Raw genomic sequence first — 21337 nt, forward strand, 5'->3', positions numbered from 1 at the left:
CCTCTGAGATTTTGAAAGGAAATTTCCTGGGTAATACTCTGTTCTTTTATTTGTTTGTTCTCCATTTTTAATTGGCAGCTCATTGTCTGGTAAGGAGTTCATTGTAGAAGGAAATTTCTGCTACCAAATGTTTCTGACAACACAAAAGAAGGAATGGATGACATTAAATGACACATCTGTATCCATCTGGCCTTCTCTAACTAGTAAAGCAAAAAATACTAACTGCAATCTTTCTAAAAGACTTGACTGGATCACATGAATTGCTGTACTGATTAATTAAATATGAAAGCAAGCAAAAAAAAGTAATGCTGAGATGTAGTAATAAGGAGGAGAAGGTACTTTACAATGTTACTGGGTGCAAGAAAGGGATTTCCAATACTCTTAGACAACAAACACTTCTTTCATTGAGTTTTGTGATAACAAAATGAAGATTTTCCCCTACCATTTCCAAATAATCACTAAGTTACACATCACACTATGGATAATTCAAAAAAGGGAAAGACATAGTATATTTCCTTAGTAAGTGAATGCAGAATTAGGAAGAAGTGAAACAAATTACAAAGTAACTTACTGCTAAAATGTCTGGTTTTAGGTGCAAAAGGAGTTCAGAGGTGGGAAACCATATCAACTAAAAGCACAAATCTAGGGTTAAGATGGGCCAGTCTCCATAGTGGGTATGGTAGGTTAGAGTGGTGAATAAATAAACTTTGTCATCTGGGCAAAAGCCTTTAACAGTGGAGGCAACAAAAAGGCATGAGAGTATAAAATAAGAATTTTGTACAGGGTACTTTCAGTATGTGTCTGTGTTTCAAATATATTCAGAAATAAGATTAGACTAATTCAGCTTTTTTTTTTTTTTTTTTAATGTTAGAGACTACTATGCAAGTAGTATTAATGTGCTAGTAAGTATTAATGATAAACGAAATGGACCACCACAAATTTTATTGACTTGAGAGTAAGAAGAATAGTAAGGGTGAAAATGAGAGATAATTGCATATGCTTATTATTTTATCCTCCAATAACAAAAAATAATGAGTCAAAAAAAGAGTCAATAATCAAAGACTATGTGTGTTTTGGAGGGGAGACAAAGGTAGCCTGTTTCAAACATAACACTAATAAACCAACTATACCATACATAAAATAATCTACCTTTGTAAATCTTTACAAAGCTTTGGAAGAGTTAAAAAAAATATTACAAGCTCATGTTTTTGCTTCATTTTGTTTTCTTGAAATTCCAAGCAAATTCAGCAGAAACTACAAGTTTATCATCACAGAGGTGAGAAACTAGGTGAGGCTGCCCCAGGGGAGAATTAACATCTTACTTAACTTACATAGACAGATTTTTGAAGGATAGGAATTCTGAGAAATTTTGTCACATTTAAAAATAAATTCAAAATTAAACTCTCAACTGCAAAGAAATACCATATGGTAGTTTTCAAACAGATCATACAGAATGATTTCATCTTCAAGGAATTCAAAGTAAAAGAACTTTTCCTTTAACTAACATAAACACCAGTAATACTATCCAGGAAATATTAGCATTTTATTATTTCCAAGAAAAATGATGATAAACTTTAGAACCTAAAATTTGACTATATGTTATAAATGAGGGAAAGGACTCCTTGTTAGTGACATAAATGGACTTTCAAAACAAACCTGAAAAATGTTTATGGATCTGATTCTCATTTATAAAATTCACTTCCTGCAACCACACGAGGGCCACATAAAACCAGCTTAAATTACTGCAATCACTGATATGGTAATACAATTTATGTGGTAATGGTTTTGGATTTCATCTACAGGAGCACATAAGAGAGACAAAGAGTTGAATATTAGAGAGAGGTGTGACCAGTACCTGATCATATAAAAGTTTAGAAAAGTCTTATATCACTTTCTAACTTTTACTCTACTATAATCTTGCATACTATTTAACTGCACTGAATTGAAAAAGGTCTGCAAATGTGATCAACAGGTTTTAGTATAACTTTTGGATAGTTCTTATGAAGAAACAGATCCTTATGTTCCACACAAGGGAGGTAAACTATTACCAAACCTAACACAAACTGTTTATTTATCCTATTCTTAAAACTCTTGTTATAACTGTGCAATAATTGATCTTGATTTAAAATGTTACAAAAAATTACATGGAATTTTGGAAGGCAAGCAGAGAACTTTATTTCTGGATTTATTTAACCATAACATTATAATAAATAATATAAATTCTCCCGATTTCACTTTGTACCTGGAATTACTTAGGCAAAGTTTATTTGCTCCTGAATAGGAATTCACTGAAGGCTCTCAGTCCCCTTCTTTCTGTTTCCTGCAAGGACTATTTTTAAATAGACTGCATATTCTGTGATCCCAGTTGGGGTCAGGGAGGGGTAGGGTGGGGTGGGTCAGAACACCATCTTAACTATGGATTCTGAAGACTCTCGAACGTACATAAACAGAGGTAATATGGAAAGAACTTGGCTGGCATGGGGTTCACAGAAGACATTTGATAAACATTTTTTTTCCTCTTGTATAACTTTTCAAAAAACAATACAATTGGCTTAGTGAGTATCTTAGGTAATTTAGTATTCCTTTATCCAATGATTTGGTTACATTCCTAAAAAAATCTTATTTTTTATATGCTACCCCTTTTCCCATTCTTTTTAAAAATGATGACAGCTAGAACATGACAACTACTAATATCCCATGTTTTATAGACAAAGAATGGCACATTACATGCTTCTATTATTTTAGTCTTAAACTAAGAATCCCTTGGTTTCTAGAAGCCAATTTTCCTTCACCATAAATTTTATCTAATATTTAAAAAGATTGTTGGGGGGGTGGAGGAGGAAAGAGATTTACTTCTGACATCCTTTGTAGTTACAGTGAGTACTGGGTCTTCTATTTCTTTTGTATCCCCCAAAGTACTAAATGTTGGCTATACTAAACGTGTTTAATAAATACTTGTTGATCTGACTTGTTCTTACAGAACGGTACTGTTTTTAATATACAAGAACATCTGTTATTTGGCACTGACTGGGAATGAGATGTTCTGTATTAGTGAGTTTTTAAAATAATAAGCTTAACCCATTAAATACTTAAAACACCATTTTTACCTTCCTTTGGAGGTATGGGATAATAAGTCTTTCTAAATGAATATGTACTTATTTACTTCTCAAATATAATAATAACTTTAACCTTCTTTTGATAATGCTGGGTCATAAGTCTGAACACCAGTAGTGACATTTTCCTGTGCATATGCATATACATACATATACGCATGTATGTGTGTGTATATATATATATGTGTAAATATTTACATATGGTGGACATGATGAGGGCCATAAAGGAGACGGTACCGAACATGAGGCTGAATGGCTAGCAATGCCATTGTTTACTTGGGAATTTCTTTTCTTAAACACATCTCCTGTCAGATGCTTTGTTTGGTGGTGGCAAGACGTGACAGGTACAGAGTTGTATTCATTCCTTCTCCTACTCACTCACTGAGTACTGCCACAAGGGCACTCAGATGCTATGATGACTGACTCTAAGGTAGTAAAGCAAAGCTGACCCTGAAAAATACCTTATTAGTGCAAAGGCCATAGCAATCTCCTCTAGAATAATTTTCCTTATCCTCTAGAAAAGTCTGTTTCTCTTTACTCTTCTTCCTCATCTGTAAACTGCACTAATGAAGTAGGAAGAAGGAACATGACATCTTTTCAAGAACTGGTATAAAATGTTTTAGCAAAGGTATCTTTCAAACATTATAAACTCTACATAAGCGGAAGATAACACTTCTGCAGACGTGACTCTAACCACAATTGTGTCAATTTTATTAAGCCCTACAGAATGCTTAATTTTGAACAGAACACACAGGTTATCTGAATACTTACTTTTTCAGTAATATAAAAAGACGGAAACTTAAAAACTGTTAAACTGGAAACAGCATAATGTAGTGAGCAAGACTGCCTGGGATTCCCCTCTGTAAAAGGGGGAAAACCTACCACATAAGGGTTTTGAGGATTAAATGAATTAATCCATCAAATGAGAATGAAATTTAGAAATCCCACTAAAGGCGGGAGCATTTCAAGATACAAGATAAAGTTTTTGCAATCTTTGTTAGTATTCCATCCCATGGAATAACAGTGATTTATTTTGATACTATCGATATAAAAACTGATTGATTTCCATGAATATTATCCTTCCTTAGTTTTTCAACTTGACATCCTATAATACGTCTGTGTTATTTTTACTTTGAAAACATTATTTCCCTCTTTCACTTTTTTCTATTAAGATGGACATGAGTTTTAGTCAAATAACCGTAGTTTCACTGAGACACACTGAGTTATGACACTGCAGAACTCCAGATGGCACTATTTACATTGTACTTGATACAAACCATATCCCTGGAATCCTGAAATTTGGCAGCCTTGTCTCTGCCTTATATTTTCCTATCATCTTGTTTTTCTGATATCCAACTTTATTCATTGTAAAGAGAGACAAAGACTACCTGAGTATATACACACCACACTTTTATTCTGTAACAATTAGTTTTCTTTTTTACAGAAATGTATAGTACAATTAAGGCACTAAAATAATTTTTTGTGAATAGATATTTTGATAGCTTATATTTTCTATGAGTTTCATTTATGACTGTATATGGGCATTATAAAATATTTATTTTAAAAAGGGGATATTGGGACTGATAAGAACTGCTGACTTAAATGAGAATTCAATTTTCTTATAAACCTACATAGATCACAGAATATAAAACTAGATGAAATTTTAGATTACAATTTAATCTCTCATCTTCTATAATAACATTTCAGATTATGAGTAGCCCTGTGGTTCATTGTTTAAATTAATGAAGTTATATCACAGAATGTAGAGAAGTAAGAAAGAGCTGAAATAGTTTAGATACAAATATGTCTTCTCATGCCAGGTGAGTAAGAGTGCAGGTACTAGGGTCAGATTGCCTGATACTCCTGTTCCTCTACTTAACAGCTCTGTCCCTTTCCACAAATTACTTAGCCTCTCTTTATCTTATATCCCCATCATGTAAATGAGCATAAAAATAGTACTTATCTCAGAGTTGTTGTAAAAATTAATTAAATTTACATAGGTAAGTGGTGGTTAATATACAGTAAAGCACTCAATAAAATATTTAGTAATGTTTTTGCTTATTAATATTGTAATTCACTTATAGAAAACAAAATACCTTCGTCATTCTTGGAGAAGCCTGAAATGCCTTCCTCTGAAATGATTATTCACAGGTTTAAAAATAAGTCAATGATTACTGTTCACTGCCTTTCTACCTCCCTGTCAACCCCCAAAGGGGGAAAAAAAAAAAGTCAGTGCTTACCAAGTACCTAGCTAGCATGGTGCCTGGCACATACTAGACATTTGATACTTGTCAACTGAATGGACTAGTCTATATATTAATTGAGTCTCAATACATTTGTTTGTCCTTTATACAAGTGACGATTTGTTAACAGATAGATTGACATGCTAGTACAAGTAAGAACTATCTTCATTTTGTCTGATTCAGAATTTGGCAATTTTCAATAAAATACATAAACTTTATGAATCTGTTCAGGGGATATACCGTTTTGAAATGATGTCCCTAAGGCCATAAATCTAGCTAATTATAATACTGTGTCTCTCTTGGAAATGACAAAGTCAAACATCAGAAAATATGCATAGATCAAAATATTTATTTTAAAAATTATTTAAGTTGGCATGGAGTCAGAGAGAAATATTCATTCTACCCTTTATAGTACAAAATGTTATCTTCTAAGCATTTTCTAGTTTTAGCTAGATATTGCTGAAGACTTTTGCATCAATATTTGTAAGGGATATTGGTTTGCAGTTCTCTTATAATGCCTGTGGTATCAGGATGATATGGGCATCATAGAATAGTTATACAATGTTCCCTTCTCTTCTATTACCTATAAGCATTTGAGACACTGGTGTTGATTCTTCATTAAATGTTTAACAGAATTCACCAGTAAAGCATCCTGTCCTAGGTTTTCTTTGTTGGGATGCTTTTAATTACTGATTCAATCTCTTTTTGTTTGTTATAGGTCTATTCAGATTTTCTCTCTTTTCTTGAGTTTTGCGAATTTTGTGTTTCTGGGAATTTACCAGAATTTTATCTAGGTTAATTTGTTGGTGTGTAACTGTTCATAGCATTCTCTTAAAATCCTTTTTATTTCTGTAAGGTTGGTAGTAATGTCCCACTTTTTCTGATTTTTCTAATTGGAGTATTCTCTTGGTCTAGACAAAGGTTTGTCAATTTTGCTAAACTTTTCCAAGAACCAACTTACAATGTCTTTGATTCTCTGTGGTTTTCTATTCTCTGCTTATCTCTGCTATAATCTTTACTTTCTTCCTTCTGCTATCTTTGCGTTTCCTTTGTTCTTTTTCTAGTTCCTTTAAGATATAAACTTAGGTTAATGATTTGAGGTTTTTTTTTTTTTTTTTAATATTTCTTTATTTTTGAGAGAGAGACAGAATATGAGCAGGGGAGGGGCAGAGAGACAAGGGGACACAGAATCTGAAGTAGGCTCCAGGCTCTGAGCTGTCAGTACAGAGCTGGATGTGGGACTTGAACTTGTGAACCATGAGATCATGACCTGAGCCAAGATCAAGAGTCAGATGCTTAAACACCTGAGCCACCCAGGCACCCCTGAAATGTTTTTCTATTGTAGTCTTCTCAGAATTCCTTCTTTCCTTTGTTACTATGAAAGTGTAGGATACCTACTACTCTTCCTTACTTTAAACTTCTTGATTTATGCTGTTTCTTTTAAAAGTTTTAATCTATATTGCTAAGCTTTTGGACCAAGACATTTGACTTTAATAGCCAATTGGAATTATCCTTTACTTCTGATTGGTGAACTAAGCTGACGAATTCTAAATTTAGCTCCTTAGCTACTGCTAAAATGATGTTATCAACCCCCAATCTCATTGGCTAAGAAAAATAAGCATACATTTCTTGCTCATGAATCTGTAGGAAGCTCTATTTCATAATGCCACATGGGTCCATATTTGTTCTATGTGTTTCTCATTCTGGGACCAGTAGCTATCTAGGCCACTCTCATCTTACAGAAGACAGAGGACAATAGGTCAAGACAAACCCGGTAAATCAGATAAAGTGTCTGTTTGTATCATACCAGCTAACATTTTGTTGGCCTAAACAAGCCACATAGCTAAGCCCAATGGAGTGGGAAAATCTCCTCCTTCCATGGGAGAGGGGAGGGAGAGTATTCATTTGCTGAACAATAACATCATCGATCGCAGTGTAGCAAAATAAGGCAATTAGGTGCAACAAAGTTTTTTTTTTTAAAGTTAAATTTATTTAAAGGACTTACTTTGAAGTTAAGTCTTTCTCCTTTTTAGAACAATAATGTTCTTACTTTCAGAAAATGATGGTAATAAAAGGCAGTAGACCTTTTAAAATTCTTACTACTTGACAAAATAAAAAGTTGGCTACCCTTTTTCAGTCCCCAAAATTTTAGGACCATTTTACTAGTCTACAAAAATCCCCAATTCTACAACAAGAAAAAAAGTAATAATAGACCACTGAATGTAATCCCAGGTCTTTGGCTATTGTTCACTATTCAGAGGCTGTTCCTTGGCTTGCAAAGACGCTCATTTTCTCCCTTCTCAGGTTTCATTATTCCAAATGCTTGTGATTAGGAAAGTCCATGTGTTACAGAACTAAAATGTCATTATTTATATCTAGTGATCTAGTCTAACTTTTACCTTAAAAATGGTCCCATTTACTCTTCAGCTCTCTATACAAACTTGGTTTTGTAACATGTGAGGCCCTAAAATCTTAATGGCATGTAAATCTTTCATGTCCTTGACATGAAAATTTTAACAGGCAGTACATAAAGAATAATGGCCTATGACTCTGTAACTTTAAAAGGATGAGCTGTTATGATTAAAATTTAACAAGTTCCTCGTGGCTTTACTTCCAATGTGAAAAGACACATATTTAATGGTTTTATATATATACAAGTGTTTATGAACACTAATGATTTTGTCATCGCCTCATCAAACATTAAAACTATGTAAAATAACAGAGCTGTGGGGTATTTTTCCTCACAGTACTGTTAAAGCAAATGAAGTGATTGGCACTCCTATAGAATTCCCTCATTTCACTCCTGACTCCTCAGCTTATTTCCACCTCCTACTCTTCGTCTTATTCTTTACTTGTGATATTCTCCAGCTTTAGGCACTATTAAAAAATGTTATAGCTACCTCATCCATTCCAAACTTGGGGTGAGGTGGAAGAATATGATATTTAAATGCACTACATCTACAGGAAACCTTTACTTTTTATCTCAAAAAAATTTTTTTTAATGTTTATTTTTGAGAGAGAGAGAGAGAAAGAGAGAGAGAGAGAGAGAGCGCACACAAGGAGGGGAGGGGCAGAGAGAGAGAGAGACACAGAATCTGAAGCAGGCTCCAGGATTTGAGCTGTCAGCAGAGTCTGACTCAGGGCTTGAACTCACGAACTGCGGGATCATAACCTGAGCTGAAGTCGGTTGCTTAACCGACTGAGCCACCCGGGCGCCCCTACAGAAAACCTTTAATATAGAGACTTCCAAATTTGTCAGAATAGGAAATTTCCCATGAGTCTTAGTTTAGCAAATGAGATTTGCAATTCATTATTAAACAACTTTCAGACAGGATCTGTGAAATAACTTCACAGTATGGCAATTGCCTTTTAGTATCCTACTGATCTTACCCGATATTGGAGAATTTGACCCATTATATATTTAAATTTCATAAATGTACACATCTAAAATAAGAGGCAGAGAGGCACCTATGAGTCAGCAAGGGACGTTTCCATTAGCTGGGCTGAGAACTCAACTTACCAGTTGTGAAACTCATGTTTGTGTCATGCTTACAATTTAAACCAAGTATACTTCTTTTATAACATTTTATGGAGTATATATACAAATTAAATTTTCTCTAATTTTTCTAATGTAATTCTCATTAAAATAAGATGAAAATTGAAAAATGTGGCTTTAACATAAGCAACATACCTGCAGGTATGATCATCACTCACACTTGCAAGTTCTTGGCCCTCTTTGGGCTCAAACACCAAACCATTAATGAAATCTGAATGGCCCTCTAAAATCTGATAAAAGGAGAGAAGTTAATAAGTACACCGGAAAATAACCTACAATATTCCTACCTAATATTTTTACTTCACTGACTTAAAAGCTTTCACTGCATGCTTCCCTTTTCTATAAATATTTCTTAAGCAATTTGCTATTTTTAAAAAGCATGATTTATACACCCACTTTTCTGGAAGGTTTATCTTGGAAAGAAGCTGATCATTCAACACACAGCTATTAGCTTGATCTTTCTTTTCTAGTATGCATTTCTTACAAATACACACACACACACACACACACACACACTTTTTTTACTGTACCTGTCTTCATATCACCTCCTCTTATTACATAAAGCTTAAGCAAAAATTAAAGCTAGAAGAACTTTCTAGGGGTACTAAGATAGAGTCCCCCTCAACTTTTCAACTCACATCTACTGCTCTGCACACTCTTTATCTAATAAACACATATGGATTTCACCTTCTAAGGTTTTTATTCACTTCCTCAATGTGACTGCCATCACCGGGGACAGTTAGTATTAGAAGCCTATAATCACAACAACCCAAAAATCCAGTTTTGTTTTGTGGCAAGAACATTTAAGCTCAAAGCTCGTTTTAAAAAAAAAAATTTTTTTTAATGTTTGTCTATTTTTTGAGAGAGAGAGAGAGAGAGAAATGGAGCATGAGCAGGGGAGGGCAAAGAGAGTGGGAGACACAGAATCTGAAGTAGTCTCTAGGCTCTGAGCTGTCTGCACAGAGCTTCATGTGGGGCTTGAACTCATGAGCCATGAGAAGATCATGACCTGAGCCATGCTTAACTGATGCTTAACTGACTGAGCCACCCAGGTGCCCCTAAGATCTACTCTTAGCAACTTACAAGTATGTAACACATACTGTTCATTATACTCATTATGCTGTACATTAGATTCTCAGAACTTATTCATCTTTTTTTGTTTTGTTTTGTTTTTGTTTTTTGAGAACTTATTCATCTTATAACTGGAAGTTTATACCCTTTGACCAACATCTCCCCATTTCCCCCATCCCCCAGCAACCACCATTATACTCTGCTTCTATGAATTTGCCTTTTTAAAATTTCACGTATAATTGAGATCATACGGTATTTGTCTTTGTCTTATTTTACAGGGTTATTTATTATACTAATAGAAAACATATATATAGGGCTTACTATACACAAAGCATTGTTTGAAATGTTTTACATGAATTAGCTCAGTCAATGCTTATGGTCCTTGAGGCAGATACTATGATTATCCCCATTTTACAGATAAGAAACTGAGCACAAAGAAATTGGGAACTTGACCAGTCACACTGTTACTAAAGTGGTAGAACTGGGCTTCAAACCCTGGTAGTCTGGCTCCTGTGTCTGTGATCTGAAGCCCTTTTAATCCCACCTTGCCCTATGCTGTGCTAGCTGTTGGTTCCCTTCAAGTCTGACTCAACTCTATGTGTGTTCATGTCTATTACTCTACTACTGTACTGAAATGTGAATTTCTAATTTTCATTCATGTGCTGTGCCTATGTAATATTTTAATAAATGCTACCAGATTTATAACCTATAGTCCTTACTATAGCCTAAAACAGAGTCAAGTAAAGATGACATTAAATGTCATTTTAAATTGAGATAAATTCAATTAAAAAAGTAAAAGTAATACATGTTTTAAAATTGAGAGTTATACTTGTCAACATACCTTGTATTCATTTTTATCCTGAAGGTCTGAAGTAAACAACCTTATTTTCATATCAGCAGCTGAAGTACAAAATCTAGAAGTAAAAAAACAAGACCCAACACAAATCAGTAATTAGAGCTACAAGTAGAAGAAACAAGGACAAATCTCACATATATAATGTCAAGTGAACAAAGCAGGGCAAAAAAAAAAAAAAGGATATTATTATTCCATTTGTATGAAAGTTCTTAGGTAGGAAAAAATAGTTGATAAAATAGCTGATAAAACTACAAAAAAAAACCTCAAGAAGATAAATGATTGCCACAATAATCATGAGAATAATTACCTTTAAGGAGAAGGGAGGTTAAGTAGGAAGGGGGAGGGGGAGACCTTAGGTACTGGCAATGTTTTCTATTGCCTTCCATGGGTGGTCATTACATGGGTGTTTGTTTTACAATGATCATGTTAAACTGCACATGTACTTTTTTTTTTCTTTTGTACCTTTGGGCACATATGCTATATTTCGTAACATACAAATTAAAGATAAGAAAAAAATAAAAAAAAACCCAAAGCTTATAGTACCTAATTCTTCTTTGAATTTGTCCCATTATTGTTTTGGGTATTCATACTTTCCCACTCAGAGGAAACTCTAGAACAGACTTGCTACAACATTACTAATGTGAGGGTCTTCTAAAGTAGATTTCCCCATAGTGATGTCTTAAGAAATCATTTAAAAATCTCTCACCAAAATATCGTTTCTAAAATAGAAAAAGGCTATTTTAGAAGGTTTTTAAAATAAATATCTCAAGCAAAAGGGTTTATAAAGAAGGTATTAGTTAAGAATAAGGCCAAGTTCAGTAAAAACATCAAAGAATACAGGCCTTACAGGGACAAAGATTATTTACTTAAAAAAGAATTAATGAAAGAATCTCCTTAAGATTAAAAGAGGGGTGCCTGGGTGGCTTGGTCAGTTGAGCATCTGACTCCTGATTTCAGTTCAGGTCATGACCCCAGGGCTGTGGAAGTGAGCCTGGCAGCAGGCTCCATGCAGAGTACGGAGCCTGCTTGAGACTCTCATTCTCTCTCTCTCTTTCTCTCTCTCTCTCCCCCTCTCCCTCTGCCCCTCTCCTTGACTTGTGTGCATGCTCTCTAAAAAAACCCAATTTTTAAAAATTAATAAATAAAATTAAAAGATAAAACACACATACAAAACTTTATGGAAAATCTTGTGGTGTTCTACTTTTCTCCAAACTTTGCTGCTTAACTTTATACATGGTAAGTATATTTACATCATCCTTTAATAAACCATAAAGACTCAGAGAACAGAGGTAAGGTGAAGAGTTACTCTCCAGCAAATGTGAAAGAAAAGCAGTGGGGATGAACAGAGAGAGAGAGAGGCAGAGAGAGAGAAAGAACTGACGGTAACTAAATGCTAAAGATAAAACACTAGGAATGGGTTCTTTCTAACTATAAGTTAACGATGGTAAGACAGACAGAAAGTTATATACCTCAGTCATCTTGATAGACCACTCTTCAGTCATGAAAAAAATAGTATCTACTTTGGATTATAAATATAAAAAAGTAAAGTAAGAAATATAAAAAATACAGTTTAATCACAACTGTGTAAAACTATTTATGAAAAAAATAGAGTACTGGGTGTGTAGATGGCCTTTAAAAATGTTTCTGTATATTCCAAATTTGATACAGTAAATGTGTATTATTTTTAAAATAAAAATAAATAATTTATTTAAAAACAAAATTGTGCTGCCAGCTTGCTCTAAAAATACTGTCTTTAAAATTAATGGCTGGTTAATGTGCCAAGTTTATTATACATATTTGTAGAGTTCTCCCCAAAATTTGAGGCTGCTTATCAAAAAGCAACGACAAAAAAGATGAAACAGTATAGCATATCCATTAAAAGGAGGACAGGAAAACAGGCACCAAGCAGAACCATGGGAAGAACAGTTTCTACAGCTTTAAAAACCTGCTAGCGAATGCAAAGAGACTGCCTGACTCTTGTTTAGCTTCAGACTCTGTGAACACTTCCTTTTAATATAAAAGGAAATGAACAGCAAACTGGCTGCTGACAATGACTTATGTATGTTAACAAGCACTGTCGTATGGATTATTTAAAATTCAGTTAGCTAAAACCTGTAAGCTTCTAGAAGAAAACAGCACATCTTCACAATCTTTGTTGCAGGCAACCATTCTGTAGTTCGGAAATAGAATGCATATGAAAAAGTGCTCAACATCATGAGTCATCAGGGAAATGTCATTGTGGTACTAACCAAATTAAAGACTGACAACAATTAAACGTTTTAGAGTTGGTAGAGGAAGTGGAACATCTTTAGATTATTGGTGGGCACATAAAATGGTAGAAGCACTATGGAGACTGGTACTTTTTAAAAAATGTTAACATACATCTATCCTCTGATTCTACTCTGATTCTCTTAAGAGTAGGAGCAATTCTACTCCTAAGAGAAATAAAACCATATATCTACTAAAAGCTGTATATAGGGATGCTCAAACAACTTTAGTCATAATAGCTAAAAACTGGATACTGCCCTAGTGTTTATTTACAGGAGAATGTTACAAACAAATAGTGGTATTTATACAATGTAATGGAATGCATTACAAAGCAACAAAATAAATGAAAAGAAAAAGAAAAGAACCACTGGTACTCTTAACACGGATAAATCTCAAAAACATCACACTAGACACAAAAAATACATTCTATATGATTCTATTTACATGAAGTTCTAGAATAGGCAACACTCATTTCTGAAAATTAGATCAATGGTTGCTTTGGCAGAGGATGGGGTACATGGATTGACTGGGAAGGAGCATAAAGAACCTTTTGAAGTGATGGAAATGCTATGTATTGCCAGCATATGGGTTATGCAAGTATACGCATGTCAACACTGATCAAATGGTACTCCCAGAAACTGAGAATTTCACTGTTTTCAAATTATCCCTTAATTAAAAAAAATTAGGTTAGCTCAGTAAGAGCTAACTTATGGCTGCTAAGCTGTTTACTAAAAGAAGACATATCTTTTAGATTTGACATCTGTGGAAACAAGGTTAGTGTTTTGCAACAAGCACTAAATAACCTGACATATTATTATTGCCTTTGTGGAGAAGGCCTCAGCAGGTAGTGTCAAGATGTTTCTCAAAAAGCAATTGTTCTTTTCTAATGTTTTCATAAAAACTGAAGCTCAAGTATTAGAACTGCCGCTTTATATACTGTTAAACATGTACATGTGACATTGGCCTATGTGTGCAGCAGTAAGTTTGATTAATGACTCAACCACATTTACTTATTTCAACAGAGTTGTACTTTCAGTAAGTAGTGGACTCAGTGAAGAATCTGTGAAGACCTCAAATGATTTAGGTGAAACTCAAGTAAAAATTTATGTAGTCAGGCCCAAACATATTCTCAAAGTACCACTACCATGTTGCATATTTAAATCACATATTCAGATAATAAGCCTAAATTACAAAATAATGGTCAATGTTAAAATTGCTAATGTCTAGGGGCGCCTGGGTGGCTCAGTCAGTCGAGCGTCTGACTTTGGCTCAGGTCATGATCTCGTGGTTTGTGGGTTTGAACTCCGCATGGGGCTCTGTGCTGACAGCTCAGAGCCTGGAGCCTGCTTTGGATTCTCTGTCTCTCTCTCTCTCTGCCCCTCCCCTGTTCATGCTCTGTCTCTGTCTCAAAAAGAAATAAAATATTAAAAAAAAAAAGCTAATATCTAAAAGTGGGGAAAAAGGAAATGGAGGAGAAACGTCCTTATGACCAAAGGCTTCAGATCACTTACAACAAAGGACATTAATAAATACTGCATTTAATAGTTTTAAACTTACTTGATTATTGGAGGCAATGAATCAAGTCTAGTTTCTGGGCTCCAAGCTATGCCATCAACCCTGACTCCATGCTGAAATGTTCGTAGTGTTTTATACTGAATTCCGTCCACGTCTGCTTCTTCTTCCTAAACATACATAGTAAATGTTTTAATAAGTTATGAGAACAAACACTATAACACCCCATTTCGTTATAATGAAGAATTTATCAGGAGGCCATATATATTCTTTTGTAAGTTCAAAAACAAATTAGATACTGAGATTTAAGTGGTTTACTGAACAACGATGACAAAAATCGATAAAACTTTCTAAGCCTCAAAGAATAACTCTCTACGGCCACTAAAAATAAACAGTGAACATGTTATACTTTATCTTACTTAGAAGACATTTTATTCCTGGTAGTAAACATATTTCACACCAAATGCAATGAAAATTGAATCCTCTAAAAATCAAAATATTCTAGGTAAATGAGTTACCATACATAATCGAACTGACAATATTAAAAAAATACATACCGAACATAAAGTTTTGGTTATGTACAAGGTAATGCCTCAGTCATTACAATGAATATCAATAATTTTCACATAGTATTATATGTGGCACTATACATGTATAAGATGTTACAAATTGTTCATCTAATACTGTTACAGTCTATGAATAGTGAATATGTTGATACAATCTGGTTAGTCTTTTGGATTCTAGGTTAGATGTTTAATTAAAGTCAGCTTATTTACCCGCTCAGTACTAGTAAAATGATTTCTGTTTATCTTCATGGGAAGAGGAGGAAGAAAAAATGAGTTTTGAAAAGCCAAGTCATCTAGGTCTGGCAATATGGACGTTCACCTGAAAAGCTTTCCCATTATAAAAATAATGCAAAAATCCAAGTCCAGGGAAGCAACTGAGCACTTAGGCATGCAGCTATCTTAAGTACTTCTGCTCACATCCAATAACTAACTGCTTGTTTGCGAGGCAAAAAGACAAAGCTTAGTGCCTGCACAAAGAAGGATGACTAGAGACTTCTGCATAGATCCAGGACTTCTAAAGGGGAAGTAGGAATAAAACCAAAAAACCGAAAGTACTATGCAAAATGTCTACCATGGGTGAAGGCTAAGAAAGAGAAATGCCACTTACAAGAAAATCTCACCCATAAACTGGTCCTCACATGAGTTTGGGGCCTGAATTCACACTAACTATGTGCTTCAGAAAATAACATTTTAAAATGGCCATATGTTGGTAGTGGCCCCAAGCACTTGACAGACAAAAGCAAATTCTCTTTGGATGAACTACCTCTACGCAGGTCTCAAAAAGTTCCCACAGATATAGTTCAATCAAACATGATCTTACATGCATGCACTCATATACGTGGAAAAAAAATATCACAAACACAAATATGAGTAAGCAACAAGAGATTACCAAAAATGATTAGGCAGATTTTAAAAAGAACCAAACAAAAAATTTAGATGAAAATACCATAATGGAAAAAAAAAATCAATGCTTAGAGCAGCTGGAAGACAGATTTGAAAAAAATTACTCAGAATGGAGCAAAGTGAAGACAACAAGAGAAAAGGGATTCAATGAAAAGGTCTACCACGTATCTAATTGGGGCTATAAAGGAGTGAATAGAGGGAATGAGGGAAGAGGCAATATTTGAAGAGATAATGACAAAGGATCCTCTCCATACTTGATGACAGGCACCAATATGCACATTTAGAAAGAAAAATACATCCCAGTTGGCTTAAATAAAAAATCTGCAGGCAGATACAACATAGTGAAGCTTCAGAATATACACACAAACTCTCATGATATAAATTTGTGTGTATATGTATATACACATTGAGGGAGAGAGTGGTGGGGAGGGAGAAGGCCAGGTGTGTGTGTGTGGGGGGGGGGTAGGGGGAGGTGTCAGGAACAGCAGCCAGAAGAAAAGACAGGTTCCCTACACAAGAGATTTCCTATAAAAGGACAACCATGGACGTCTCAGCAGAAACAACAAATGCATGAAGATACTAGAATAAGAGCTCCAAAATGATGACTGAAAAACACTCTAGAACTAAACACTTCAAGAATGAAGCTGTACTAAAGATATTTTCAGAAAAACAAAAACCAAGACTCAGCATCAATAAACTCTCACTGAAAGATCTAAAGCAGATGGTGGCAACCAAGGTTGTGCAAAATCTGACCTCTGGCTTGTTTTTGTAAGGCCCATGAGATGAAAACCATTTTTCGATTTTTAAGGAGTTGTAAATAACTATGAGTAATTTGCAACAGACACCTTAAGTGGCTGGAAAAATGTAAAATATTAGAAATTATTTAGTAGTAAATAACTTAGCAGTAAAAATTTAGTAGTAAAGTTTTTCTTATAGTAAAGAATGTGTTTTCAGGTGAAGAAAAATGATCCCAGAAGGAAGGCCTGAGATGTAAGAAAAAGTGAGTAAAAAATCAAAGGCAAGCAGGTGGGTTGATCTAAACAAATATTAGCCACCTAAAACACTTAAATTCGTGTGTTAAAGTGAAAAGAAAAATGACAACTAAAATATGACAGTAATAGAAGTCTGGAGGGTGTGGTAATAGTTCAGAGTCAAAGATCCTTATTTTGTTCATGAAGAAGTTAAAGATATTAATTCTGACTTTGTCTAATTAAGTGTGTATGTTAAAGTGTCTTTGGTAACCATTAAAAGAAACAGCATGTACAACCTCCAAATTAACAGGGAAGAAAATAATGAAAGGAGGTAACAAAACACAAGCAGAAGACATAAGAATATGCGTATTGGCAAGGTTTTCAAGAGTAAAAAACAAAAAGTAACCCAAATAGCCAACAGAAGAATAGATTAATCATGGTATATTTGTGTATCATATAACAATGGAAATAAATGAACTTTGACATGGAGGAATCTAACAAATACAATGGTAAGAGCAACATACTGTAGAAGAACAGAATACAGAATAATTTCATTAAAACAAAGGTTAAAACATGAAATACAATATACTGATTTGTAACACCTACATATATGGTAATTCTATAAAGAAAAACAAAGAATCCCCAAGATAAAATTTCAGACTCTTGGGGGTGAGAAGGAAAGGCCGTAAGAGGAGAACACCCAGAGGGCTTTGAGGGAATTGCTAATGTTCCATTGCTTAAGCCAGGTTGTGGGTATACAGGAACATATTTTCTTCTTCTTCTTTTTTAAAATATTTGTTTATTTTGAGAAGGGGTGAGGGGCAGAGAGAGAGGGAGAGAGAATCCCATGCAGGCTTTGCACTGATAGCCCCTATGCAGGGCCCAGCCTCACCATGAGATCATGACCTGAGCTGAAATCAAGTGCTGGATGCTCAAGTGACTGAGTCATCCAGGTGCCCCTATTTTATTATTCTTTATACTTTTTATAGATAATACATATTTTAAAATACTTTTTATAGGCTTAAAATATTGTGATTTAAAAATAAGTAAATCCTTGTCTTATTTAAATCAATACCCTAACTGGTCTAGAGACTCCAGCAAAATTTTTCATGACAAATTTGCCCAAGGAATCCTCTGTATTAAGTGGCTGTAGTTACCTTTTGTAAGTTTTCCTTTATAATTCTTTTATAATTTTATAAAATTCTAACATCATCAAGGAAAAAAAAATCCAGAGCAGGTGAAACTTGTTATTTAATAAATACATATGTCTACATAGATAGGAATATTACCTAAAGGCCTGTTCTAAGAACTCCATTCATCCTGAATCTAAATGCAAAGTTTCAGGGACGCCTGGGTGGCTCAGTCAGTTAAGCATCCGACTTCGGCCCAGGTCATGATCTCACAGTCCATGAGTTCAAGCCCCGCATCAGGCTCTGTGCTGACAGCTCAGAGCCTGGAGCCTGCTTCAGATTCTGTGTCTCCCTCTCTCTGACCCTCCCCCATTCATGCTCTGTCTCTCTCTGTCTCAAAAATAAATAAACATAAAAAAAAAAAAGTAAATGCAAAGTTTTAGAGTGTGTACTTAAAGTGAATCCTATTGGATGTGTAGATTTTTTCCAGGATAGCCTTTGGGATCCTTAGCAAAGCCATTTCACAGATACATTACACAGGGTTTTCTCTAAATAATTCAGATGCCCCTTGAAAATAACTTTAAATTTCAGATGAACTTAGAGTTAACAACAAAAAGTTTTTCCATAAATGAAAAAAAGGAGATAGAAATGTACTTATCAAGGAAAGAAAAACACTGTCAACTTTTATTACTTCGTAATCTGTGTGTATAATAACTGTATAGCTAACAGCCAGATATGCCAAGGCAGCAACCACTAAGCAATTTTAAAATAAGGTTAAGAGCCTAATCATAGCTGACTTCATAGTTTGGGTTACATCTATTTTTCCACACCGGACAAATCAATCTTCTAAAAATGAAGTTTCACCATCAAAACACACTTTACTTTGCAACTGTAACAACAGTGTTGACAATTGGGTTCTATAATTTGTTACCCATAGTATATATGGAGTTATTGGGTGGCCGGTGGAGATAAAGAAACCCAGGGACTGTATACCCTGAGCTTTATGTATTACCAGTGAAACCTTTTTTCCTGGCAGCAATGTCTGCCATGGAGCCAACTAAAAGGCTAGGGTGTGTGTGTGGTATAGGCAGAGACGAATGTTATTTTAGGTTTAGTTTGGGGTGTAGGCAGTATTGTATAGGAAGGAAATTAAGACACTTTGGAAAACTTGCTACAGTACAAATCATTATATAAGGCTCTGGCGTATTTGAGGTTGGGACAAAGCCAGGTTGATTGAAAGGGCTATTCTAAGGGTTTGAAATTGGTAGGCCTTCCCACCACACCCATTTAAGGCCAAACACAGAATTTTAGTCAGATGAGACTGTAAAAGTTTACCTAGTCCACTTCTTTCATCTCACACTTGAATTTATAGAACATCTGAAGAGAGTTTGCACAACCCTTCTCTGCACATTCGGTGACAGGAAATTAGCTACTTCTTGGGGGGAGCTTATTCAACTCAGGGGTAGTTCTGATTAGAAGAGTTCTCTTTAGAGCCAAAGCATAAGAGACTGTTAAAAACTGAGAACAAACTGAGGGTTGATGGGGGGTGGGAGGGAGGGCAGGGTGGGTGATGGGTATTGAGGAGGGCACCTTTTGGGATGAGCACTGGGTGTTGTATGGAAACCAATTTGACAGTAAATTTCATATATTAAAAAATAAAAAATAAAAAAATAAAAAATAAAAAAAATAAATAAAAAAAAATAAAAAAAGAAGCGTTCTCTTTAACATTAAACCTAACTCTGTTCCCATGTAAATTCTATTCAGTGCTCCTGCCTTCTGGAACCATATGGATTAAGTCTACTTCAGTGATGGCAAGTGTCTGGCCACAGCTGATCTCTCCTTAGGTGAATGCACTCAAAGAGAAGATTCAGCATCGGTCTTAAAGCGCTATTAAGCCACAACTCAACTCAGAATTGACAAGTTACACAAAATACATCTATCATTCTGAGTCTAATCCCTCTTTCACATGATGGTTTCAAACATTTTAATAGCATTCTGAAATCTGTCTTCGAATACATCATCTGCTTTGCATCATAATATACACTGCTGAGAACTGAAGTAAACATTAAACCTGTGAATTTATACAGGAGAATATAGAGCTATACTGTCCAGCATGGTAGCCACCAGTCACATGGGGTGATTAAGCACCTGAAATACAGCTAGTTCAAAACTCTGTATATTTTATAAAGTGCCAAATCCACACCAATACAAAATATCTCATAAATTAAATTTTTTTTTTTTTAATGTTTACTTTTGAGAGAGAGAGGCAGAGCGTGAGCCAGGGAGGGCAGAGAGAGTGAGACACAGAGTGTGAAGCAGGCTCCAGGTTGAGCTGTCAGCACAGAGCCTGATGAAGGGCTTGAACTCACAAACTGCGAGATCATGCCCTGAGCTGAAACCAGATGCTTAGCTGACTGAGCCACCCAGGAGCCCCTCATTAATTTCTCATATTGGTCACACATGAAATATTTTGGATACAATGGGTTAAAAAAAAAACATTAAAATTAATTTCACCTGGTTTTTACTTTTAATGTGTTTGCTATAACACTTAAATTTATATACCTGTGGCTCACATTGTATTTCTACAGGACAGCATTGAATTTGGCAGTTAATCATTGCACTGACTCATGGTGAACATCCAGGTGACTAAAAACTATAAGTCACAATTGTCTCTTCTAGCTTTAGCAGTCTATCATTTCAAGACTTTATTAATTTTTAGCTTGTTCAACTTGGTCCATTAATCAGATCTATTAAAGAATAGCTCAATTCTAAGTACAATGTCTGGCAAACAATAGGTGCTTAATAAATACTTGTTAAATGCAGTTTATCATCAAAGCATTAGGTATCCTTGTCAGCTTCATGTTCTATATAAATTCAGTGAGCTTGCTTAAATCAAATGTTCTCATTCAAATCCCAGTAAGGGCCCTGATGCATTACTGGTGACCCTTTGAATAGACTAGAAACTTTCATGTTTCCTCCACCCTTTGCACATAGGACTTTTTAGAGCAGTTTTCTTACTGCATTGTTTTACGTTTAAACATCTTGAGGTAGAGTCCTTGCTTTTTTAACATGTGTTACCAGTTCCCAGCACCTGATTTGCACTTAATCCTTGACAAATACATGACATCAATTAACAGTACCATCATTC

At 34.8% G+C, this 21337-nt stretch overlaps 1 protein-coding gene across 3 annotated transcripts in view; it reads right to left on the minus strand.

Moving 5' to 3' along the window:
* Positions 1-21337, minus strand: part of NUP37 (nucleoporin 37) — a 42786-nt gene that overhangs the window by 17525 nt on the left and 3924 nt on the right. For all 3 annotated transcript variants that reach the window (XM_007085669.2, XM_042993044.1, XM_042993046.1), the window contains exons 3-5: positions 14665-14789; positions 10825-10897; positions 9048-9142 (exon numbers count right to left, since the gene is read on the minus strand). In XM_007085669.2, the coding sequence (XP_007085731.1) occupies positions 9048-9142; positions 10825-10897; positions 14665-14789 (293 nt within the window). The remainder of the gene's footprint in view (positions 1-9047; positions 9143-10824; positions 10898-14664; positions 14790-21337) is intronic.

The sequence above is a fragment of the Panthera tigris genome, chromosome B4 (genome assembly GCF_018350195.1).
Source record: "Panthera tigris isolate Pti1 chromosome B4, P.tigris_Pti1_mat1.1, whole genome shotgun sequence".
Taxonomy (NCBI): domain Eukaryota; kingdom Metazoa; phylum Chordata; class Mammalia; order Carnivora; family Felidae; genus Panthera; species Panthera tigris.